Below are 25,216 nucleotides of genomic sequence, written 5' to 3' on the forward strand. Positions count from 1 at the left end.
GCTTTAAGTTAAGAAGCGCTCTTAAGCATTTACAAGTTCAAGGCCAAAGTTTTCATCCAGTTTGGCAGGTCCAGCTTTCCAAACTCACGTACACCAGTAGTTTACACTCCTGCAACAATTACCAAATCTCTCTGTGCTCACGACTGTCCAGTTACAGGTGATGCATTACATTCACAGAGAATCTGAGAATTCATAACAATGAGGAATGACATCAGAAGAATATTTAGGTCATTATGAATTTTCTAAAAATGCAAAATTTGAATGAACAGTATTTGCAAGCATGAAATATCACCATGATGGGATCTATACGAAGGCAGGCTGCAAATGGTTTAGCCTTCCACTTGCTTACAGAAACTCAAGCTTCTTGTAAAACAATGACAAGACCACAAGCCAAAATAAATCTTTAAGCTCAGACTAATGTGATCTTTTCACTCATGTTATTTAGATCAGCTTCCAGTTGTAGCTTGCGTACCAGTTGTATGCAAGTTGCTTTTTCTTCGGGTAAGTTTCTTTTGATTCATACAATTACAGGCACATCAATCGTTCCCAAACACTTCAAATCGATTCATAGCTCATTTTTTACACCATAAAACGTGGCACCTTTGTGCATTACTACTGTAAAAGCTTATTAATATAAGCAGAGGATTACTTTCCATTTCTAGCATGGTATTTAGTATTAAGAAGCATTGGTGTTAACACAATTCAAACCTTTAAAAAAAACCCCAAACACTGCAGATGTAATTAAGCAATCATCAAGCCCTTCCGGTTCTCCTAATGCCACCAGCAGTTAGTTCATGCTCACGTTGTTCTACACACATCTAGGTTTGTAACTAACTCAAATACAACATTTAACTTTTAAATAAGCTGATGTGACTAGGCACTTCCAAGAGATCAAAATTGAACATGTAGCTTAACAATGCATCAAGCATCATTACAAACATTAAACACATGAATTGCTCATCACATAACTAGCGTCTCAGACTAAGCTTATAAAATATACAGATACCAGACTGCCTGCTATCAGGGCAACGTTTTAATTCCTTTATATTTCAGAGCACTGTATTCATCCTAAAATCAGTTTAAGACGACTCATCTACCTAGAAAGCTTTAATTTTAGCATCTCTGCTGCCTTTGGAAGCAGAACGGAAGTTTACAACAGAAGCAGACCAGAAAAGATAGACAAGGCTGCTGTACAGCTTGCAGTCTCCCCTGTTGAAGCTACCACAGCAGCACCGGGAAAAGGCAGCAGAACTAGTCACTTCTGAGCTTTGCTTACATCACCAGGAAGATTTTGAAAAAAAGCCAAGAACCACAGTTGACATGGAAGAGCAGAGTTTTATCTTCATAAGAAAATCTATGCCTGCACATCAAACTCAAGTTCTCAGCTACATTAAGAAGGTGCATCATAAGCTTTCCCATAGCAATGACACTTAACCAAAGAAAAAGGGTTTTTTAAAAAATATTTTATTAGAAAAAAGTTCAACCAAAGTTATTCAATAAACAACTGTACAAAACATATTTCTTTGGTCAATTTGTGAACGTTACCTTAATTTCTTTAGCTACTCACATATGTGAAAGGAATTTTTCTTAAATAAAGAATTTATGTACACAACAAATTAAGCTGCTGTTGCTTGGCAATTACTTTATAATCACCTTCTCAAGCGATGTTTGAGACTGCACACATGACTTACAGAAGAATTCAAAACTGATCAGAAGAGTGCAGGCGGAAGACCGTTGCCAAAAAGTAAGCGCCAAGAACTCGGTATTTTCCACTGTGAAGAAGTATCTGTGGAATTGTTGGTCTGCAACAAAAACAGAATAATTCTTTAGGTTTTAAATAATAATGACGTAATTCTTTCTCTGGCACATGTGTTAAAATAATGCTCAGCGTTTCAAGTGTCAATATCATTGTGGGTTGCTTTAGAGAAGAGTATCGGTAGATCGAACTTGATCAAACCTTTACACAATTTTCTCCCACACGTGTCAAACAGGTTTAGGTTTGTCTTTTCAGGTGGGGAAACTCCCAGTGAGATTTTAATCAAAATGTATCTTTAATTTGGTGTCTATTTGATGACCAAGGGCTAAAATGAACCCAACCCATACATTTTTAACTTTTTTAAAATTCAGCTGAGTAACATTTTTCATGTTCTGGATTGAAGAAAAATGAAAATAATGGATATAAACCACAAAAGTAAGAACTCCAGATCAAATAGCACTTACTTCACTTTTAATTAGCTGTAGCCATTCATTAAGATAGTTAACAAGAGCAAACGCATCAGGGATGTTGTCCCCTTCTGAGCAGAATTTCAGAAGAACTGCCATTTGGATTCCTTTTGAACAACTGCAACAAAAATGAGCAGGCATTTCTATTTCTTTTCTAAATCAATTACATTTATGTATTAAAAGCAAAAACAATCTGCATATGGCTTATTAAAAAACAAAACCAAATAAAAAGTAAAAATGTAGGCATCTATATAGAGATTTTTTTTTCCTCTTCAGATTTCCTTGATTGCATTTTCACACTTCATGCTCTTTTTCTTAGTCTTGAATTTGTTCTTTGCTTTGTGAGGCAGAAATCCTGGGTCATGGAAGAGTTACTCAGGGCCTCTTTTACATACTAATTTGCATTTCTGTGCAAACACAACACCTTGCAGAGATAACACCGTTTTACCATAATGAGTGAATATTACTATGCAAAATTTGAAACTTGGACCTGGTTTTGGCACAAATTCTGATGCACGTACCTTTTAACAAAAACCCCACACCTAATTGCTTGGTGGCCCTGGAATCTTAACTCATTCTTAGTGCTCAGAATTTATTTTTCTTTACAACTGATGATGGAACTATTTGTAACAGGAGACAGTTTGAGTTAAAGCATCACAGGTACAGAAATTTTACTATTTACAAATTGTGTTTTGCATAAAGTCAGATACCAGATTAATAATGATCTTAACTGTAAAGGCTTTATTATTTTTCTCCAGCCCATGCACTTATATTTTTATCATATTTTAACTTTACGATGCAGAATTCCCTGTTTTCTGGCATATTATATTCTCTGAATCTGCTCTTCGCTATGGGCTTGATCTGGAAGAAGCTCTATTCCTACAAAACCCTTTTCTATGAAAAGAAGGACTCTTCCTATAACACAATGGTTTAAAAGATAATTTTATCCATGTACTAAAAACAGGACTTCTGATATCTTTCTGTGCTTGTCTTTAGACAACTCACCTCTCAGTAAACAATAGTTTTGTGATGCCACCTCCAGGAATATGTAGAACTTTTTCGGTATCATTTATTCCAGGGTAAGATGCTACTTTTTCCATTTCTTTCCAGTTTAGGTCCTGCATAAGGCCTCCAACTGCTTTCTCAAGATCAGGTGTAAGTAGGTAGCGCAGTGGTGTCCTAGGAACAAATCAAGAATACATTCAGTATGACAATAAAAGACCCTTCCAATGTTTTTACTTGTGGCAAAAAGAAGCTGCAAGCATTGAGGACCTCACATCTGCAATGAAGAACTGCACTGACATTCCATTCTTCCTCAAATCAAAGCTAAAAAGTAGTCTGTAGCTTCAAAACAGTATAAACTACTCAACTTTCTGCCACAAATAGAATTAAGGTATCCTCTTTTTAGAGGCTCAAGTAACTGGCACGTACCAGATACATAAGGACATGAATAGAACTGCTTATAGTTTGTTAAAATTATTTACAAATAAAATGTGCTTTTTATTCCTTCAGATAGGAGGCGATTAAATTAAAGTTAGTTAGGGCAAACTCGGACTTCACTCTGATGCAGTAAAGTATCTGTGATGCTTATTATTTTTAATAAGCTCACACTACAAGTACCTGCAGACTTCAGTCAAGTCTAAGTAATTTCTGAATGCACTACCCTCCCTCTTTAGTGACTTTGTTATCAGAAAGTTATTCTGTGGTGCTGCGGGAGAGCAGGGTATATGACCACAATTTACGATTAAACCTGCATCGAATAACCATCAGTCCCTCTCATTTCATTCCATGTTAGCCGGCCATTCTGCAACACTGGTAACTATGTCTGGGACATGCATGGACCTAAATCTTCTTTAAGGCCCTACACATTTATACAGCCTGAGGATAACAATTAGTCTTTTGCAAAAATACTGGGTTTAGTTTGTTTTTGTTAAATCACTGATTACAATGCCCTCAATCAGCAAGTAATGCTTGTTTTTTAAAGGTGTAGTATCTAATAAAAATACGTATAGTTTGAACCTTGCAGCTGTCTCACAACAAATAAGAATTGATAACTTCCTATAAAAAAAGAATGACAACTTACTATACTAAAGAAAACCTTCAAAATGCAGAATAATGAAGAAGAGGTAAGAAACTAACCAATACTCTAATTACCAGTTAAAAATCTAATCTGTGACCTCTATGTTAGCAGCTAATCCCTGACTGCTTGCAGCCACAAGGAATTAAGAATACTGAGGCTCTCTTGCCTGACAGCGCAAATCAAGTGCAATTTACTTACGGCTTAATTTGCTCAGTACTTTCAACAGTAGTAACTAGCGAAGTTCAGAGACTGATCCTGTATAATATAATACTTAATATACTGTTAAAACATTTTATGACTTATATATGCAGCAAAGCAAAAGAGCCCTGCAAGAAGTACTTAGTAGAGGGAAATACATCAGTTTGTCAAAAAGAAACGAAACACTAATTAGGTCTTTTAATGACACAAACATACCCAAGAAGTTGCTCATCATCGCGTTGGTATGCATGGCTGCTAGACAGAACGACGACTCTGGCACATTTACTGCTTTTTACCCAAGAAAGGAGTGTTTGACAGAACGGCCTGTACTTGTTCTTTATGCAAAGATGGAGAAAAAAAGTGAAAAATATATTGTCTCCTTTAAAAAAAGGCCAACAGTCAACAATATCAGGTGTTACATAGAATATTTATCAATGATGTACATTTTTCTTTATATCCATTCAGTCTTCAGCTTCAGAAAATTTTTAAAAAACAGAGGACTGCTCTGGTTGTTTACTTAATCAAAACTACACATATAATGATAAAAATTATCATTAAGACCACGTTAACAACAGCAGTACCGCCTGTTTTGTGTGCCATTAACACCAATGGAAAAAGCTTTAGAGTAAGATGGGATGGTAGGATCACACAGTATTTTTCCACACTTTGAACTGATAAAAAAATGCAGCACTTTTTTTTTTTCTGGTGTGATACTCTGCTTATTTTAAATTACACCCACTGTCCAGTTAATAAGTAATTCCAAATTCTTCATTTTTTTACATAATGAAGGCAGTTTAAATTAATATAGAACACTACGAAATAATTAAGTTGTAGTGACATCAGAAATTAAGCTATTACAATGAAAGACAAACACATGAAGACAGGAAGCATAAAGAAAAAAAAGAAATGGACAAAACCCAGACTGTTTTGTGTTTTCAAGACTGTTAATAACTAAGGACATATTTACACTAAGAACTACCAACATAGGTGCCTTGTTCTGAGGCTTTGAAAAACAAAACAAAACCTCAACCCTCAATGAATACAGAAGTCAGTTTCTATTAGCTAAAATTATATCAACTGCAGAAGGTATTATAGCAGAAAGTAGAAAAATATTTTGCTCTTTCTCAATCGGTTTTTTAGGGTTTTTTTGAAACAAAGTGTTTTATAACATGACATAGTTCTTCTAGGTTTGCTTATTTAGTCTTAAAATTTACCTACACCACTTAAACTATTTGACAGCAGAACTATTCAAACTGAATAGTGAAGTAAGAACAATCGACGAGCATACATACCTTTATAAAAGGTGATCTGATCTGCAGAACTACAAGTTTCTTTGAAGGTAATGAATACACTACAAGAAGAAATAATTAAGTTTTGTAAGAAGAAAGCAAGAAAGAAGTATCCAGATTTCTCCAATTTACAAACCTTGGGACAGTAAACCTTTCACCTGTCAATTCATATGGGAAAGCCTGACAATACCCACAGTGTTAAAGATACATATTTTTGTACATTCTTCACTTGACTTAAATTTCACTCGTCATAAATTCGAAGGATTGAATAAAGAAAAATATATGAAGATCTGCCTCCTGTAATGATTCAGATAATCTCTTTATGCAGCTTTGCAATGATTGACAGATTATTCTGAGATTTCAGTGATTTAAGAGGGGAAAAAAACATGAAATGCAATAATCAACATAGGGAAAGAAACTAAGAATTTGAAGAAAGAAGTGGGAGAAACACCACATAAGTAAAAAGGCAAACGTAGGTGGGAAAGAAGAAGAGAGGATAAATATCCTTCTACACCAGTAATTCAGCAGTTTACCGTAAGTACGTGCACACTTCATCTTGCTTTGGATTAAAACCGCAGTTTTGGCTGCACTGTAATATGGTTGAAATTAATCATTTCTTATTGGTTCCATATGTTAAATTGGTTATCCAAAATAACAAGAGTAACAGTTTCCTCTGTGAAGCATAAGTACACTCTTATCTGTAAGTTTCTGAAGTCACTACTGACTTTAAACATTGTTCACATAAGCTAAACGTAACAACAACAAAAAAAGGAAACATAACATTCTTGCACCCTACATAGTTTGCAGATATCTTTAGCAGTCAATACCAACCTTCAGCATTTATACTCAGCTCCATTGAGTTTTCTTCTGCTGTTGCATAGGGATTATTTCCAACCATTGGCACCAGGCAATCAGTGTAGAAGTAACCAACTTTAGTCATGCCAAGCGTGGAAATCACTAGATCTATTGCCAGTTGACCGACATTTCCCACCGACACTGCTGGCTGAAGTAACAGAAGTTACTTATTTACAGTGTGTTTTATGGACAATACAATAAGCTCTTCAAATAGTGAAAGTTTAAATTACTTCAATTCTGGTCAAACATGATTTCTAAAAGTGGCTGCTCATTCTCTGGCAAAGCTGACTATTTCTTAACAGTTTACTAATGCACACTTTGATTCCTGTCCTACAAAAACATCCTGGCCACTTCTGTGAAAAATCTTGTCTTACTGTAAATGTAAGCAAAGGCTTGGGAACTTGTCTCCTCCCTCTCTTTTTTTTGGATACAGAATAGATAAAAGTCATTCAAACGACTAATGCCAAGATTGGTAGGCCTCAAGTGACACCTAATGGAAACGTTGATATTACATATTAAACCTGTAAATAGCATGACTCATATACAAAAGCAGATTGTTTTTAATCTTTTAAGGATGAAAATGCTAATGGTCATCTTGGATTAATTTTATAGGAATTACTATGGGTTATCATCAATTAGGGCTGATACTGACCTAATCTGATGGCACAGAAAGACAAATTCAAGAGTTTGTGTCCTACAGAAACTGATACTGGAAGACAGCGGTAAAACATCTGGTTGCGTCCCTCTAATTTATAAACAAGTCCGTGTCTACGAATTTCTGCTGCCACCAGTTACGCAAACACGCCGAATTTGATGCTCAGAAGCTCACAGCAAAAGAGCACCTAACATCACCTACGGAGCGTCATTACAAACTGGCTGGCATTCAACAGCCTGTTATGCCCAGACAAAGAAACCAGCCGTGATCTACTTCCTGTGGCTCGTCAGCTGATCTGCAATGACTTCCCGTGCAGCCTGCACAGTCATCCCAGGCCGTGCAGCCCTCGATGGAAGGTGATGAGGTTACCTTTAAGTAATACAGTAAAGGGACTCACGAACGGGGGGGGGTGGAAAAAAAAGGTTTGAAGGTTTGCTACTTTGCAGCCTGCAGGGGAACTCTTACCCCACAATAGCCAATGTAACCTCAGGTAGGTTACCTTAAATTGATTTCATACCATGCACGAAGATGATGAAAACACTTCCTAAAACAATCCTAATCGAAGGTTAAATTTAGCAAAAATGAAGAATTTTATATTAAAAACATGTATGTATCGCATCTAAATGAAAAAAAACCCAACCCTTTATTTCAGTGCCAACCTACAGATACTACAAGTTTTGTAAGAAGATGTACGGCATTTTAATCTTAGGGTGAAAGCATACCGCTGTGGCTCAGCACGTAACGCTTAGCTCAACAAGAGCAGAAAACGAGGGAGGTAGAAACTGACGGAAACGGAAAAGACTTCCTTATGCTCTGCTGGAAACAGCTGTGGGAGGCACCCCCGCAAATCCCCCTCTTTCACTCGGCAAAACACCCGATACACACACGGGGACAGCAACTGCCTGCCCAGCACCTCTTTACTTTCCTGCAGACAAGTACGCAAGGACGACCCCCGGACAGGGAAGAAAGAGAGACCAAAGCGCCCCGGCTCTCCTGCCCCACAGGAGTCAGGGAGACAACCCCCTTGCCCGCACCCCACAGAGCGGAGCGAATCCATCAGCTCCCGCGCCCTGAGAAGCGGCGCGGCCCACTCAGGGGTGCCCCGTTGGGGGCAGCCGCCCCCTCAAGCCCACGGAAGGCGGGGTGGAAGCAGAGGAGGGCGACCTACCATCAGCAGAGTGAAGCCTTTAAAGTCGGAGCTGGCGGAGCCCCCGCCGCGCTCGCAAGGAACAAACATACCGGCCGGGGGAGGAAGGCAGCAATCAGGCCGCTGCACCCTTCTCTCTTCTCCTCAGCGGGGCGGGGAGTAACGGAGGTAACCGCCCGCCTCGCGCTGCGCCAGGCAGTTGGGGCCGTTGCCCGCGCCCGTTGGAACGGCGGTTGGGGGCGGGGCCTCGCCCGCTCCTCCCGCGGCGGGAAGCGGGGCCGGGGCTGCACTCTCCTCCTGCCCTGCCGCCATGTCGCTGCCGCCGGAGAAAGCTTCCGAGCTGAAGCAGATCATCCACCAGCAGCTGGTCAAGGTGGGGGCAGCTCCGCGGCGGAGCGGCTTCTCCTGCCGGGGGGGAAGCCCCGGGGGAGGAGTTGTGGGGTGGGGGGGCTGGTGTCGGCCGAAGCGGGGGAGGTGCGGGGGCGAGGCCCGAGGCTCTGAGCATCCTGAGGACTTTATTTTATTGTTGTGGTGTTTTGTTTGTTGTTGTGGTGTTTTGTTTGTTGTTGGTTTTTTCCTTTGTTTTTTTGAGCGAGGTTCTTGGGATAGGTCTTGGACTGACGGGGAAATAAATAAGAATGCTTTAACTCATATATCGCGAAGTATTTCACAGTTAAGGCTGGGGCCGTAACATTCTTCCTGTGTGCGAAACAGCTTCACAAACCCGTGCATGCAGCTGACATGAAGGACAGAAATTCTCTGACTTACCTTTAAGCATAGGGGAAGCTTCCAAGGGAGACTTCCTACTTTTGTGCCTCCCCTACACGTATATAAAGGTGTACTTTTTCCCTTAAAAAATAAGAAACTATTCTCCCAAGTTTGAATTTTGAGGGAGTCAAGAAATTAAAACAGTGACTGTTTTATAATTCATGGATTTGCAGACCTTTTTGTAAGGAGGGAAGTTCAAGGCAGGGGATGCTGTCAAGAGCAGTGAAAATGCTCAGGTTTGGTATGCTCATGAGTTTTTTTAACTGTTAGAGCTGCTTTGGTTAGTGGCTTGCTTGATTAGTTCTGAAAGGATTAGTGTTTTGGTGTAGTTATTTCTGTGTTTCTAGGAGAATACCTTTAATCTTATAGATTGACTGTTTAATCATAGTTAATACCACTTAAAGAGCTTGTATTTGTAGCATATAGTGAATTTTCTTTCAGATGGATGTTCATGGCAGGATAAGAGAAGTTCTTGCAGAGACTATACGTGACGAGTTAGCACCTGAGCATCAGCAGTTATCCACAGAAGATCTGATAAAAGCCTTAAGACAACGAGGAATCGTTGACGACGTTATGAAGGAACTTAAATTTGTAACTGTAAGTAGTTTTTGAAAAGTGAAAATATTTTTGCTTATTCCTTTTACTGACTTGGTGTTTTGGCAAAGTGAAAATGCACTACTTCTGAAGGTTTGTAATGGCTTTAGTGATTTGTGACATATTAGGAGCAGAACAGCTTCCTGCACTTATTAAAATTGGTTTAATGATAATACTACATTGAAAGTATTTGTTCAATTTCATTGCATCTCAAGTACTAGAAGGGAGCATACCTGAGGAATGGCATTCACTTGAAATGGAGGATTCTTTAATTTTTAGAAAACTGTGGGAAGAGCACTGTTTCATCCCTTGACACTTTAAAAAGTCTTAATTGTAATTCTAGGATGTGAATGAAAAGGAGGGGACTTCAGCTCCAAAACCATCAACACATTTTGTTGACAGAGAACCACCAGTTCTGAAAAAAAGTATGTTGCTTATTTATTTTAATATTTGGATTGTAGTTTTGAGAGAAATTTGAAGCTTGTAATTATTGAACTCTGAATTAGTGATCCAGTATGAACTGGAATCATTCATAGCCTTCAAAATGTGGAGAAAGAGATGTTTTTCCTGCTTACCTAGAGGAAGCAAATTTGTGTAAGCAGCAGAAATTAGTGTCACATAAAATTTGACTGTTTTTTTAGAATTTTATTTATTTTACATTAAGATCTCTTCCATATGTTTTACAATCACTTTCTCCTAAGTAATTGTTTCAAAAAAGTTTCTCCTGTTAGTTAATTGATATTTAACGTGCTTCCTAAGATCTGTTTGTGGTCTCTTCATTTTTATTGCTACGCTTTACAGCTAACATTGACCCAACACGGAGGTATCTTTACCTTCAGGTTTTGGGTGGAAAAGCTTTTCTGGAACATCTTCAGGAACCGGAGCCTCTGCCTGGCCAAATCTGTTCTACCTTCACTCTGTGTTTACATTTTCGAAATCAGCGCTTCCGTTCTAAACCTGTCCCCTGTGCCTGTGAGCCAGATTTTCATGATGGATTTTTACTTGAAGTACACAAGGATAGCCGAGGTAAGGAATACTGTGCGTTTAAAGCTGTTGCCATCGGGGGTTTTTCCTGACTGCAGAGTTATTGTGAAATACGTTTGATAATAGTTAGTGGCTTTCTTTCCTATTTTTTGTCATGTTTTCCTAAGGAAACTGATTACTGTATTAGGTTATGCTACTTGTAAATCTTTCTCTACTCTTCTTTTCGACTCTAAAATAACTTTTGAATTTGACCAACTATATCCATAACTGACAGTGAGATGATAGTCTAAGAGATGATAAGAGATACTAAGGTGGCTGTGATTTTCGTGAACTTTGTGCTGACGAGTGAAGAAGGGAATGTAGACTGTTGTCACATGGAAGGAAGAACTTCAGTGTGAGTTCGGTTTGTCTACCGGTTGGCAAACACCTGCAGAAGAGTCAGTCATCCACAGCCTGTATTACCCTTCTTCTGCTGATAGCCAGGGAACATGGTAGGAGCTAAACATATTATGAAAAGATTATGGATGTTGTCTGAATCCTGTAGAAATCGAGGGTAGTTTATGGATTATCAGGGTACAGAGAGAAACCCAGAGTTATTGCAGTTGGACTTGGGGAAGGGAGCAAATATACCACAAATTCAATGAAAACCAGACTTTGTTAGTTCTGCTGCTAATGGAGTGGTTTATATCACAGGGTCAAGTTTAACTATAGTGAAAGTTGTTTTCTGAATACTAATGTATAGTAAATCAACCTGACACATTCCAACTTATTAAAAGAATATTTTTCAATTGTTTTTACCTAATGGTGCTTTAATATTCTTTATTTTCTTAAATGCTAATTCCATTTTCTTTTTTGTGTAGTTGAACCAGTTACATTGGAATATTCAACTATAGAAATCTTTTTAATCTCCTCTGTAAATTAACCGTAATCTTTCTCTAGCTGTGTCCTAAACTGAGTTTGATTTTAAGATGGGATCATTGCTTACACTTCTGGATATGAGATTTTTCTTAAAATGCAATGTATGCAATGAATGTAAATGCATACTTTTTTTGATTTTTGAGGAGGACTTGGGATGATAATATTCTTGCTGTTTTATCTTGGTTTAATAATGGCAGGTGATGGAAGTAAAATGGCGGACGCAACTACTATGTTATCTATATGTGATCCAGTGCATATAGTTCTGATCAAAACAGACACATTTGGTGAGACAACACTAGTAGCATCCTATTTCTTGGAGTGGCGATCTGTCTTGGCTGCAGAGAATGGCGTAACAAATATTGCTGTTGAACTCCTGGGTGTAGGTAAGAATAAATAACAAGGCTGTAATGATGACTTAAAATATTGGGTACTGAGCTTGCTTATAAGCTTAAAGCAGTATTTATGATGTAGTTTAATTTTAGTTCAATTCATATATTACTATGAAGTGTCCTTAGAAAATGTTTAGGAGGCTAATGATCAGATTTTGCTGTTACCAAAATACTACAAATGTATATTCCAGATCCTCTGTAATAATGGTCTCCATGTCTGGGAACTCTCACTGCTGATTTACTGAAAAATCTGGATAAGTTATCAAAAACAAACAGAACAAAAGTCTACCAATTAATCTCCAGGAATATATCAGACCCATGCACTGAAGAGTAAGATCTAGTTTGTGTCCCTTTCATAGCAAATTAGCAGCTGCTGGAGAAAATGATCTCTGGTGTGCTGCCGTTTATTCCGGTAGCCGAAAGCATGTTTTCTGACAGAAGGGCTGAACAGCTTTGCCTAGATGCTTAGCCGTTAGTATACGTGTGTATTTTTGTGTATCGCTTGTCCCCACTCCGCTGTTTAGGAGTTCCAACCAAAGTTTTTAGGACATTATGATTTAGAGGGTAAAAATTAGATCTACGACTCAATCTATCATGACTTCTGGCGCTAGCCATCCTAGAGTTTGGGCTGCCAGCACCTGATGAGTCATTTGAGTATTCTTTATCACAGTTTCTCTACCTTTTAGGTAGGTGAGCAGTTCTTGACAGTTTCAAAAAAGATTAAATTATACTTTAAAAATATTTTGAAGATTGGATATACTATGTAAGTTATTCCTGATTGTTATCACTGTTGCCTGCTTTTTTTTTTGTGTGTGTGTGTGCAGTGTTTTATCCGGTGAACACAAATCTAGTAAGCTTATTTGCTAATATGTTTGTTAGCTTAATTTCCCTTGTAAATGCTGACTATTGAAAAAACTTCAGTAAACAATATGGGTTTGGGTAGTTTCTCAAATGGAGAGCTTTTTATTTATAATGACTTGGAAGTGCATAACAAATAAGTTGAGTTTAATACTCAAATGGGTGATGGGAGGAGTTAAATGTAATTATCATTAGCTATTTTCCAAGTAATAAAGTATCAATCAAGTAAATCCAGTGCTTTTTCTCCTCTTCTGAAGTCTTGTCATTGTGCAAAATGCATCAAGAACATCAAAGCATGCTGCCATCTCAGATAAATAGACAAACTACTGTGTGAGGCTTCTGTTGCTTGCATTGCTTATAATCAAGTCTCTCTGTTTTATAATGCTTCTCGCTTCTTTATCTAATTCTAAAGTTTCAGCAGTATGCAACAACGTTCGGTTTGTGGGGTTTCGTGGTTCGTTTGTTTATTGGGTTTGGCTTTAAGTTGATTATTTGTATGGCACTCTGTGTCCATTATAATAAACTGTATCTTGAGGAAGATGAGCTTCACTTATTTCCAACTACTTATATTTGAGCTACCTGCGTAGTCAGTAGGAATAGGCACTTTGACAGTGTGTGACTCTCCTACTCTGTTTTAGATGTCTATTCTAAATGTTTTTAAATGCCATTCATCTCATGTCCCTGTACTGGCTGCAAAGAGGGCCTTGGATAATTAACTGATCTAGATGTCTATATTTTTGGCTAGATTATGCTTTTTTACAGCCTCATTTGAGTTTAAAGTGTAAATAAGATGCTTATTTTGCAGATATTTAAAGAAGTTTAGTTATTTTTTGTGATTATGTAGCTAAAATACTGATTTTAATTATTTGCTCCTGCTTGGCTGAAGTGTCCTAAGTAAAATGAAATTGAGAGAACTGATCAAAATCTATTTTGGTTCAAAGGTACAGAATCAAAGGTTTCTGTTGGCGTTTTAAACATCAGACTGGAAATGTATCCACAGCTTAATAAGACACTGTCTCCAGAAGTAACTAATACTCAAGTAAGTCATTTCAGGGAGGGCTGACTTATTCTTTTATTGGGGGGGAAGTTCAGTATAGAATTACTTATGTAGATGTTGGGGGCTGTAGGTTTTTGAATTGAATGTTCAAACCTTTTTTTTTTCTCTCATTAAATTTAAATATGATTACCTTTCTAAAATTACTTTGGTTATACTGAACATTACTTTATCTGAAATATCACTTTGGTGGTTTTTCTACTTACTTGTATCAAAACTTTAGGAAGAAAAATAAGACAGGTGCAATATACCTAATTTTCTCCAGGCAGTGTAAGTTTTCTTGCTCTTTCTCTCTCGTTTGAAATAATAATTTCAAGTCAGCTATTCTGCCTGGAAAGACAGTAAATATTGTCCTGAGGGTGCCTGCAGATATTCTACACATCAAAAGCATCTGTGCAGAAATGCATCACTTAAGATGAACACTACTTCAGTCAATCTTGATATATGAACCTATAAATAAGAAATGTAGCTTGAGGTTTTTGTTCATTGGCTTTTCATTTAAAAATACTGTTCTTCAGCATTTGAGTGTCACACTTTAAATATTTAGCTTTATTTTATGTAGACCCAATTTGGCATTCATGTACTTACTGATTATGTGGGTGTTTTCCTGTTTGGAATTAATATGTGTGTGATTGGTTATATTTTTCTTACCCGCAGTTTGCTTTGGAACGTCAGAAAACAGCAGAAAAAGAACGGTTATTTCTTGTATATGCTAAACAGTGGTGGAGAGAGTACCTACAGATAAGGCCTACACACAACGTAAGGCTAGTAAAGATTTTTGCACAGGTTTGTAAATTTTACAAGTAGACCAATCCTTTCTTTAAGTTATCTCTTTATTTTTAGATATACTTTGAAGTTTATATGTAGATTTATAATGTGGTTACATTCAGGTCAGGGCTACATGTGGTGTATCATGCAAAAAATGAAATTTGTAAGGATCGAACTTCTATATCTCTATTGAAACTCAATAGCATGATGCAGAAAGAAGGGTTCCTCCAACCTCTTCCCATGCACAAAGTGATAAAAAAGCCCGTTTAGTCTTTTCCTTGAAGAGTTAGTAATTTCCTTGAATAAATATACATTACAAGTGGCCTTAATGGACTTGTGTCTAATTCTAGAAAGATTTTTTTTGTCTTAGTATTTTTCAGTGATGTTTTTTTTCAGGGAGAATAAATTTTGTAGCAAAAAAGACAGTTTAGGTTAAGACGAATCTTTCATTACATTTGCGTGTCTGGCAAATAACTGTATTTTATATGTTCAGGATGAAAATGGAGTAAACCGTCCAGTATGTTCATATATCAGACCACTTCGAGCAGGCCGGTTACTAGACACTCCCAGACAAGCAGCGCGATTTGTCAGTGTCCTGGGTTATGAAAGAGCTCCTGTCATTGGGGGAGGTGGTGGCAAACAAGAACAGTGGTGCACCCTTCTTGCTTTTTTATCTAGAAACAAGGTATGTGAAATGATCTTTGTGTGACACAGTAGAGTTGGCGTCCTGTTCTAACTGAAGTCAGTAATTTAAAGCAGGCTGCAAAACATGGATTAAATAAAGTTTGGAGAATTCTGTTACAATATTGTTTAAGGCCTTTTTAAAGAGAAACAGTTGTTAAGTAGACAAGAAGGCTTTGTAGCAGACTTGTAGCAGACTTTCTTTACTGCTACTGTTGGGGTCCATTTATCAATACATCTGTTTGACAATGAGCTTGCTTTTCTTCATTTGCTTTTCTAAGATCCCATATAATTATTCAGTGAATCCCTGCTAATGTGCAGGCCACTAATTTAAATTTGAGATGAATCCAGGAAGAGTTGGAAAAGTCTCTTTTGAAAACTGGATTTTTTTTTTTTAGATGGGCTAAGATATACTCATAGCCTTTGCATTTATTTTTTGCAAGATAGGGACTTTCACAAAAAGTTTCAGCCTAGTTCTTAGTGATCTGACACTTGTATATGTCTATAATAAATTGAAACAAATTGTAACTCATTCTGGATTATAGTTTTTCTGTTTTATGAATAGATGTAATAGTGATCCTTTTTAATACCTCTTTGCAGTGCTCGATGCTTTTCATTGCCACTGAGATACTTCTGCATTCAAAAACAATCTCACTGAGGTGTTTGTATTGAAAAGATCTGTCCTTCTTGGCAGCAGGATCTGTATCCCAATTTTTAGACCTGTCTCAAAGAACACACAGAACAGACGTTAGCTGTTGTCTCTGAATATCACATCATGCACCAGTACCATATAAAGGCACCACTGGCTACCCACTGGCTTTCAGGTGGAGGTGGTGATCATGACTTTGAGTTTGAAGACCGTTGTGTTTTGAGGCACAAAGAAAGGGTTTTGTCCAAGGCAGAACTGGAAAACTGTGTAGAAAATAGCTGAATTTAGCCCCTGAGACACCAGCTGGACCGTTATTAATTGTGGAAAGTGGTGTGGCATTGTTAAATGAACACAAGTTCAACAGAAACTTGTTTAAACCTACTTCTCTGGATATTTCCCATTGTGGTAAAGGAAGATTGTGTTACCTGAGTGATGAACTGATACATCCAAGAACACTGAATTTTACATTTTCAACATTCTGAGTAGTATTTGTCTAAAGAGCTGTACTGTTCTACTTCTGAATGCTGTGCTTTGTATTATGAAGGCTTCATTGCATGAGGAATTTTTTTTTCTTACTTTACAACTAACATTTGTGAAGAACGTAAGATAAAAAGAATATTACACATCACAATCAGAAATTGATTTCTGTGAATTACCAGTGGTAGCAATAAACTGGTGAAGGAAACTTCTTTTTTTTTCCTGGTTGAAAGGAAATGCAACTACCCATGACTTTCAGTTGTTGCACAGTTAGATCTGTGGGGGCATTTGTTTTACCTTTGTTTAATTTCTGAACTTTGACAGCACATTCAAGACAGTAAAATTAAAATAGAATTACATTTTATTAAGTGATTAAGTTCTCTAACTATGTGAAAATACTGTGTAATTTCTAACACTACCTCAGGTATTCGTCTTATGTACATTTTGGCTTTTAATTAGAATGTTAGTTTTGTCTCTACGAGTCAATAGATTCTGGTTTTGGTTTACTTGAAGGTATCTTTATAATCAGACAGTATATTTGAATAAAAAATACAAATAGTCTATCATTAGAAGATACTACTATATTTAGACGTTTTTTTCTATTAGAGAAAACTAAAACTTGTCAAGTTTAAACCTTAAAATCCTGACTTCTGATATGTGCTTTAGGTAAACAGGATGGAAACTTGTTAAATCATGATTAGAGAAATACCATTTTCTTTCTTTAACATTTTATCCATGCCTGATACTGAAACCAGCTTACTAATATTTACTACCTAGGGTGACTGTGAAGATCATGCTAACCTTCTGTGCAGTCTTCTTCTTGGGTTTGGGTTGGAAGCCTTTGTGTGTGCTGGAACAAAAGCAAAAGGAGTCCCCCACACTTGGGTAATGACTTGTGGCACTGATGGAACAATTACTTTTTGGGAGAGCTTAACAGGACATAGGTGAGTAAAAGGAATATAAGAAAACTGAGCAATGTACATTGAGGTTTGCGTGGGCTGTTTTTGTGGTTGCTTTTTTGTTTTTTTTATCTTTACACCCTGTCATGTAATCAAAGGCTTATGTCTTTGAATCTTTTTTCCGTGTACTACTGCTGTTTGGAAAATAACTGGTTCAGTGTAAGGTGAAATATTTCAACAGTTTGTGATACAGTTTTCAGTGGCTTTAACACAGTATAGCAACTGTTTTGTGTCTTATGGCAGCTGATTGCCATTGATGCTATCACTGTCATCATTTCTAAAGAAGGAGATGAAATCTGACATGATTGTTTAACCATAGCCGGCAACTAAGCACCACGCAGCTGGTCGCTCACTTGCCCCTGGTGGGATGGGGGAGAGAATGGGAAGGGTAAAAGTGGAAAAACTTGTGGGTTGAGATAAGGACAGTTTAATAAGTAAAGCAAAAGCCGTGCACGCAAGCAAAGCAAAATAAGGAATTGATTCACTGCTTCCCATTGAGGCAGGTGTTCAGCCATCTTCAGGAAAGCAGGGCTCCATCACACGTAACGGTTACTTGGGAAGACAAAATGCCATCACTCTGAATATCATCCCCTTCCTTCTTCTTTCCCCAGCTTTATATACTGAGCACGACATCACATGGTATGGGATATCCCTTTGGTCAGTTGGGGTCAGCTGTCCTGGCTGTGTCTCCTCCCAACTTCTTGTGCACCCCCAGCCTACTCACTGGTGGGGCGGCATGAGGAGCAGAAAAGGCCTTAGCTCCATGTAAGCACTGCTAAGCAATAACTAAAACATCAGTGTGTTATCAACATTGTTCCCAGCACGAATCCAAAAGATAGCCCCATACTAGCTACTATGAAAAAAATTAACTCTACCCCAGCCAAAACCAGCACAGAAATCCATATTTTTTTTCCTTATTTCATCTGTGAAATCAGTGTTATGTTACTTTTTCCCCTGCAGAAACCTCTGAAAGTTGTCTGAAATTTTCTCTCAATTGAGTCATTTTAGAAGGGTGTATGTAGCTGTTCTGTATGCCAGAGCTTCTGGAACCTGTTTGTTAAAAATTCTTTACCTTCTTACTCTGCATGTCCTATTGCTCAAGTGCATGGAATAGTACTCAGTCCCAATTTTTATATAAAAATTTAAAAAATGCTTCAAACTTCAATGAAAAGAACGTCCTCTTTACTGATGATGTTCCCATTATACTTCCTAGTGCTATTTGAAGCGTTACTTTTGGAATCATAACTTTTGTAATACATAGCTTCAAGTTGCATTGGTAGTAGCACAGTGGGACTATGTATTTGAATATAAGACTTTTGGCTTTGTGAAAAATGCTGATTAATATCCAGTGTTGAAAACAAGCAACTGTTTTGCTACTTTTTTTGTATCCTGTGATTAGCATTTGAAGATGTATTTCTCCAAATGGGATGAATAGTCGGGAAACTGTATGGGTATGTTGCTGTAGTTGCAAAATTTAATTGCTGTTGAATATCTGCTTGATTAATCAGGTTATTTTTCTAGATTTAAAGAAAAAAGTGGTGTATTATTTCATTGTAGGTTATGCTTCCAAAATGTGTATAATTATTTTTCTGTAGATAAATGAATGCCATTTTGGGGGGAAAAAAAATGTTGACAAACTTGGCTTATATTTTTAAAGGGAGAAATGGCTTATACCTGTTCCCATCTAAGTATTTTTACCTTGCCTTCAAATACACTGTTTTAGTAAGAAGTTGAATGTTTTTGATTAGGTACATCCACAGACCTATCAACCCTGATGACCCTCCACTGGTTGAACAACCCAAGCCACTGTATCCTTATCGCACGATTGGTTGTATCTTCAACCATCAAAAATTCTTTGGAAATTGTCAGCCCTCTGACGCTGTGGAGGTCTGTGTGTTTGACCTGCACGATGAATCTAAATGGAAACCCATGAGCGGCGAAGCAATAAAATCTGTATGTTCCCCTGGAACAACATCTTCAGTTCCCCCTTTTCCTCCTCTGTGTGCTTCCACACTAGATGCTGCGGTAGCAAGCAACGAGATAGAAGTGCAGCTGAGAGTACTGGTCTCTGAACACAGAAAGGTAATGCTGTTTAAAAATTGTCATTGATCTGTTGTGGTAATAAAGGTGCACGTTTTCACTGTATACTTGTTTTGGATAGCCATTTGTTAGTTCACATACTCATATTTTTGCAATGTGTTTTCCATCAGCTTTTGCAGAAATGTGATATGTGAAAACTGAAATAACTGAAAAATTCTTCGGAAAGACTGTACTGAGTTAGTTTAGACATCATACTTACTAATTGCAGCAGTGATTCTGTATCCACATGCATGGGCTGTTCCCTCCGCTCTGCCTTTGCCTCTCATTCTAGGTCTGTGATCTTCACATTTCTGGCACCTGCAGACTACCTATGAGTGGTCTGTAAAAGCTGGGAAGATCAGATCTAGTTGTTAGTGGGCTTTGCCCATCACAAATGGTTTTGGTCTCTAGATAAAAGCAGGCTTTTGCCTTTTGTGATCTCACTCTGTGTGCTTTAGAAAATTAGAAGGTATTTCTAGAAGTTCGTTTCATCCTTAATCAGGAATTTTACAAGACGTAATGTGCCAGAAATGATTCTTCCTGTGATGGATGTGAAGGAGATGATCTTTTAAATCCCTATTAGCTTATGTCAGTTTTTAATGGGGTTTTTTTGTTGTTTTTGTTTTTATCTCACCACATGATATTCAGCCTTTGGGGTGGCAAGTATTTCTTAGAGCACGAATCTGATGCAGTCTTGAATACATATGAGGTAGTAGTCTAACTTAATTTCTTGGTAAATGTTTGATATTTTGTTGCTGGTGTTTTGATTCTTGTGGTTGGTGTACGAATCAATATTCAAATCTTCATGGGTTCACTTCCATTAACTACAAATTAAAGATTTGTCATGGATTTATTTGAATCTATGCAGTATGCAAGCTTATTAGTATCCTGATGTTCACTCTGCATGGTTGTCATCATTCTGTGACTTGCCTCACAGGATCTTGGCCTTTCTACTGTTTGGGATGACCATCTGTCCTATCTGTTGTCACCAGCACTAGCAGCCTATGAGCTTGAACGTACAACAAGCATTTCTGCAGGAAATGAAGAGTTCCAAGATGCTGTAAGAAGAGCGGTACCTGATGGTCACACGTTTAAGGGGTTTCCTATCCATTTTGTATACAGAAATGCCAGGAGAGCATTTGCCACATGTCTTCGGTAAGTTTAAAAGTAGAGAGATGTATTTTAAAACCATATAGTAGTACTTAATTATGAATTGAAACTCTTTTTTTTTTTTAATAATGGCATTTAAAGGAAATTAATTTCCTTAAATTACAAGCAGAAGAAGAGTTGTGTAGTATATGTAATGGGTCATGGGGTACAGAGCTTTTATGTTACATTGGTGAGTTCTGTGATGATAGGCTTCTCATGGGTTAAATTAAAGAATGAGGAGTTAATTTAATTTATCTGCACTTGTTAAAAATTATCAGTGGTGGTTTTCTTTTCCTCCAAGGCAACAGCCCCTGCTCTACAGAACAATATTATTATTTGTAATGACAGACTCATGACACATAGGTATTTGAGTGTTAGACATGATTGAAAAAATTGCACATATGTAATTGAAAATTCTAACAATAGCTTAGTAATATCTGTTACTCTTGTTTTTCTTTTTGTCAAATAGGTCTCCTTTTTGTGAAGAAGTAGTCTGTTGCAGGGGAGACCAAGTGCGACTTGCTGTTCGTGTACGAGTGTTTACATACCCTGAATCTGCATGTGCTGTTTGGATCATGTTTGCTTGTAAATACCGCTCTGTCCTTTGAAAAAAACCAAAAATCATTCAGACCTTTTTAGATCTGCAAAATAATGTATGTGGGCATAAAATTATCCATTTAAAAACTAATATTGCATTTTACATAAATGCCGCTGATTTTGAATACCACAGTGTGTGTATTGAAGAGATTTGTGTACACAGTAATGATTGTATTTATAAAGAGAATTTATTCTTATTTTTAATAAAAATTACTTTTAATACTTACAGGAATGTGAGTCAAGTTACTAAAATGTGTGCATAAAACACTAGCTTCTCTTCTGGTGTTGGAATTTGTTTAGGAAAAGGTGTGTTTTACCTCTCCAGGGTGAGAGAGTCTGCTCTACCTGTCCTCTGTGTAGTGTCCAGAGTGACGAGATCCAGAAATACTGACATTTAAGCGTGTGTCCTTTCCACAACAAAATTTATTTCTGCCTCGTTTGGATCTAGCAATCGCTTCTACGTTTAGCTTTTAAGAACAGTTCAGTCAGGTATAGGTAATCTTGTTATTAAATGAATTTAATAATTCATGGATTTGTTTTTTGTTTTTTTTTTTAATGTTTAAAATTAAGACATGGATACCTGAGCATGTGACTAGCTGTGCTGGGTTAGATAAAGTGGTTTAACCCGATGCCTTTTTCCTGACATTAGCTTAGGAAGTTTCCGAGGTAGAAGTTGTAACCAGGCCATTTTCTTTAACAACCATTCATGATTTTGTCCAATTCTAACACTCGAATCCATACTCAATTATCCATATATGGTTTCGTTTGTCTTAAACGTGTTGATAATGATTTTGCCGAGTGTCTTTTAGTCTTCATGCTTTGAGAAATGGCAAGTAATTGGACTTAACTTCTTCATGCCAGGAGAAGTTCTCATGGTTTTCACCACATGAACTTCAGCCATCTCTTTTTGAGGCTGAAGAATCCGAAACTATTTGATTTCTTCTGTAGAAGCCATTACATTTATTTGATATCCCGTGTCCACCTTTTGTTCTACTTGTGAGAAAGATGTGACTCTTTCTGCTGGTGCTGGATTAAAAAAAAGCCACAACTGATTAATCTTAGAGAAGTTCACAACACGTTGGCATTTGCATGTACGTTTAAGAGAAGTGTGACACTATTTTTTGTCTTTTTTTTTCCCCTCCAGAAGTGTTAAATACAGCCTACTGCAGCACTTGGGTTTTAACTTGAGATTTTAATAGTTCATGATGTACTTGCTGGCCCTGCTGCGAACAGATTTCACACAAAAGCAGATTTGTAAAGTATTTTATCTTGCTTTTTATACCTGGAAGATCAAAAGGTGTCCGTTTGCCTGTTACACGAGGCCCTGATCAGAGGGTGCGATTGTATCTAATACAATGTGAAAGGCTGGACCGGGCCGTGTGGTGGGTATCGCTAAATCAAATAGCTTTAATTAAATCCTAGTTGTCTCTCTCGAGCAGTGTGCGTTACACACCTGCGTGTCGCTGCAGTGGGGGTGCGGGGGGGTGTCACCCCGCTTTCCCACGCGAGTTGTCTCGGGGGAGGGTGGTGGTGGGGGGTGTGTTTGTTATCCCCGCTCGGCGCAGAGCCGAGGGCTATGAGACGAGTACACCGCGTCGCCACCCGTGTCCGAGGCAGACGTGGAGACTTCGAGAGGAGGAGATTTAAGCGCTGCCCACGGACACGGTGGGGGCCAGCGGAGGTTGCCGTGGCAGCCCCCGGAGCCGACGCCGCCTCCTCTGGCCCCGCCATTACGGCCGGTGCGCGCCTGCCGCCGGCAGGAGGCGCTGCGGCGCCGGCCGTTGGCAGCGGCCGTTGGGGGCGGGCGAGGACGCCATTGCGTTGCTATGAGCTGTTCTCCCCCCGCGGCGGCAGCGGCCCGGGCGCCGCCGCTCCTCCTGTCGGCCGGCCGCTGCCTGCCTGCTGCGCGGGCCGGGCTGTCCGGCGGCCTGGTGGCACTAGCGGGGCGGGGAGGATGAGCACGGCGGGAGCGGGCGGCAGCAGCAGCGCAGACAGCAGCAGCGCAAGCAGCGGCGGCGGGGCCGGGGCCGGTCACTGAAGCCGAGGAGCACCGCGGCGGAGGCAGGGCATGGCGCTGCCGGGAGAGCGCGGCGCGGAGCCCCAGCCCGGCGCCTCCCGCCCCGCCGACGATGAGGAGGACGGTGGCGGCGGGGCCGGCGGGCAGCCGGAGGCGCTGTCGCTGGAGGAGATCCTGAGGCTCTACAACCAGCCCATCAACGAGGAGCAGGCGTGGGCCGTCTGCTACCAGTGCTGCGGCTCGCTGCGGGCCCGCGCCCGCCGCGGCGAGACCCCCGCCGCCAGGCTGGGGGCGGCCGCCCACCTCCGCGTCTGGCGGGACGGCGCCGTCACCCTGGAGCAGGGCGAGACACAGCGGCCGCCACCGCCCGCCTCAGGTAAGGCCGGGCCCCGCCGCCGACATCCCCCTTCAGCCCCCCGGGTACGACCCGGTCCGGGCGGCAGCGGGGTGCCGGGTGCGGGCGGTCGCCCTTCTCCCTCAGCCTTTGTCCGTGGCGGCCGGGAGGAGCCGGTCTCCTTCCCGCCGGCGGGTCGCGGTGGGCGAGCGCTGGGCTCCTCAGCCCCGGGGGTGTGTGTGTGCGGGGAGGGGGCGGGTGGGTGTCCCTGTACCATCTCGGTTCCCTGCGTGGAAAGGCAGAAACCGTCGCTTGGAACGTAATGGCCTGGCCGAGGTCGGGGGGGGAGGTGAATGCGGGTTTAGTGTTTTATAATTGGCGTCGTCTTTCGGTGCGTAATACTGTGTCATCCGCACCTATAGCCCCCGCTGTCGGAGCTCCTTTGGCCATGTTTGCTCGCCCTGCAGCGCCTTTCGGGAAATAGTTTGGCATCAAAAGGCACCTATTAGAAGTAGATCGGTTTTAGAGGTGTGCTGACATTAAGTAGATAATAAAGCCCTGTGCGCCTACCAGGGGCTTAGCACCTACCATCTGTTTCTTTAAAATACCCAGGAAAACATACTTTGCACTGGAAATGAAAAGAAGGGCGCGTGTCTGTTTCTCAGCATCTCAAAGCTTCTGATTACGAATGTGGAAAAGAATATTTTTTTTTGGTCACAAGTAAAGCTTGATTTCTGAAAAGAAACTAAAGCTGGGCAGCAGGAGGGATGCGGTAAGACACCACGCAGGTGATGGTATTCTCCAGTATTAACCTAGTCCACATTCAACATCACTGAATTTTCCAGGAAGACTGAGGTTTCGGGATTTTAAAGTTATGTGAAGCAGAAGGCAATGGTAAATTCATAAAATGGGATTAATGGAGCACTCAACATTTAAAACATGGATATTATGCATGGTGTTACAATTTAATGAAGCCATTTAATACAGTGCCTGTCTGAAAAGTCTTTTGGCAGAGATTTGCAGTAATCCAGTTTGGAGCTAGTGGTACATGCAAATGTCAAAATAGACTCAGTGGAAGAAGGGACATAATTTTGTTCCACAATTTAAATGAGTCTAGTAATGACTTCCATTTAAATATGATCTGATGTGCTTTTAAAATAATTTTTAAAAATGGGTTATTGTAATGTTAATAAAATGCCAGACCAACACCCACAAGTTCCAGGAAAATACATTCCTGACCAAGGCATCTGCATGTCACAAGAGCATTGGCGGGTTCTGTATCACATACTGTGTGCGGCTTTTACTTACAGTGTTTTGAGATGGTATCAGACTTCTTCCTTTCTCTTTCCTACTGTAGGAAATATATTTATTTACTATGTATTTCTTTCTTCTGTTGCTTTTTCCTCGCTGTTTGTGGACTTATTCTATTTTGTCTTACAGTACATCTTTAATGGTCCGTACGAAGGTCTTGGATATATCTGGATATAAAGTTCA

The 25,216-nt window shown here is 39.4% G+C and overlaps 3 protein-coding genes across 8 annotated transcripts in view; 2 read left to right on the top strand and 1 right to left on the bottom strand.

The window, feature by feature from the left end:
* Positions 1–1,466: 1,466 nt before the first annotated feature.
* PSMG2 (proteasome assembly chaperone 2) lies at positions 1,467–8,607 on the bottom strand. The gene is made up of 7 exons (XM_063326491.1): positions 8,469–8,607; positions 6,622–6,793; positions 5,794–5,852; positions 4,718–4,836; positions 3,229–3,402; positions 2,221–2,341; positions 1,467–1,802 (listed from the first exon to the last, which is right to left on the bottom strand). Exons 1-7 carry the CDS (start codon positions 8,535–8,537, stop codon positions 1,710–1,712), a joined length of 807 nt encoding a protein of 268 aa, XP_063182561.1. The 5' UTR covers positions 8,538–8,607; the 3' UTR covers positions 1,467–1,709.
* CEP76 (centrosomal protein 76) lies at positions 8,605–21,535 on the top strand. 2 transcript variants are annotated; one of them, XM_063326489.1, is made up of 12 exons: positions 8,605–8,820; positions 9,657–9,812; positions 10,153–10,234; positions 10,611–10,835; positions 11,909–12,094; positions 13,900–13,997; positions 14,670–14,798; positions 15,274–15,465; positions 17,365–17,531; positions 19,295–19,628; positions 20,563–20,780; positions 21,244–21,535. In XM_063326489.1, exons 1-12 carry the CDS (start codon positions 8,758–8,760, stop codon positions 21,380–21,382), a joined length of 1,989 nt encoding a protein of 662 aa, XP_063182559.1. In that variant the 5' UTR covers positions 8,605–8,757; the 3' UTR covers positions 21,383–21,535. The 2 variants fall into 2 exon arrangements, with proteins under 2 accessions (XP_063182559.1, XP_063182560.1); XM_063326490.1 differs by lacking the exon at positions 21,244–21,535 and having other exon boundaries at positions 20,618–20,727.
* Positions 21,536–23,186: 1,651 nt separating this feature from the next.
* SPIRE1 (spire type actin nucleation factor 1) overlaps positions 23,187–25,216 on the top strand; it is a 134,596-nt gene continuing 132,566 nt past the window's right edge. For 2 of the 5 annotated variants that reach the window (XM_063326493.1, XM_063326494.1), the window contains exon 1: positions 23,187–23,764. In XM_063326493.1, the coding sequence (XP_063182563.1) occupies positions 23,440–23,764 (325 nt within the window). In that variant the 5' untranslated portion in view covers positions 23,187–23,439. The remainder of the gene's footprint in view (positions 23,765–25,216) is intronic. The other 3 variants (XM_063326495.1, XM_063326496.1, XM_063326497.1) reach the window with 3 other exon arrangements.

Source organism: Chroicocephalus ridibundus, chromosome 2 (assembly GCF_963924245.1).
Source record: "Chroicocephalus ridibundus chromosome 2, bChrRid1.1, whole genome shotgun sequence".
NCBI lineage: Eukaryota > Metazoa > Chordata > Aves > Charadriiformes > Laridae > Chroicocephalus > Chroicocephalus ridibundus.

What these genes read in the sequence shown, in the direction of transcription:
- CEP76 (XM_063326489.1), top strand. Translation starts at nt 8,758, where the DNA reads ATGTCGCTGCCGCCGGAGAAAGCTTCCGAGCTGAAGCAGATCATCCAC. An exon ending in TCCACCAGCAGCTGGTCAAG is followed by an intron (nt 8,821 to 9,656) that starts GTGGGGGCAGCT and finishes ATTTTCTTTCAG; the next exon opens with ATGGATGTTCATGGCAGGAT. An exon ending in CAGAAGTAACTAATACTCAA is followed by an intron (nt 13,998 to 14,669) that starts GTAAGTCATTTC and finishes TCTTACCCGCAG; the next exon opens with TTTGCTTTGGAACGTCAGAA.
- PSMG2 (XM_063326491.1), bottom strand. Translation starts at nt 8,537, where the DNA reads ATGTTTGTTCCTTGCGAGCGCGGCGGGGGCTCCGCCAGCTCCGACTTT. An exon ending in GCTGAGTATAAATGCTGAAG is followed by an intron (nt 5,853 to 6,621) that starts GTTGGTATTGAC and finishes TTCTTCTTGTAG; the next exon opens with TGTATTCATTACCTTCAAAG. An exon ending in AAACTATTGTTTACTGAGAG is followed by an intron (nt 2,342 to 3,228) that starts GTGAGTTGTCTA and finishes TTTTTGTTGCAG; the next exon opens with TTGTTCAAAAGGAATCCAAA.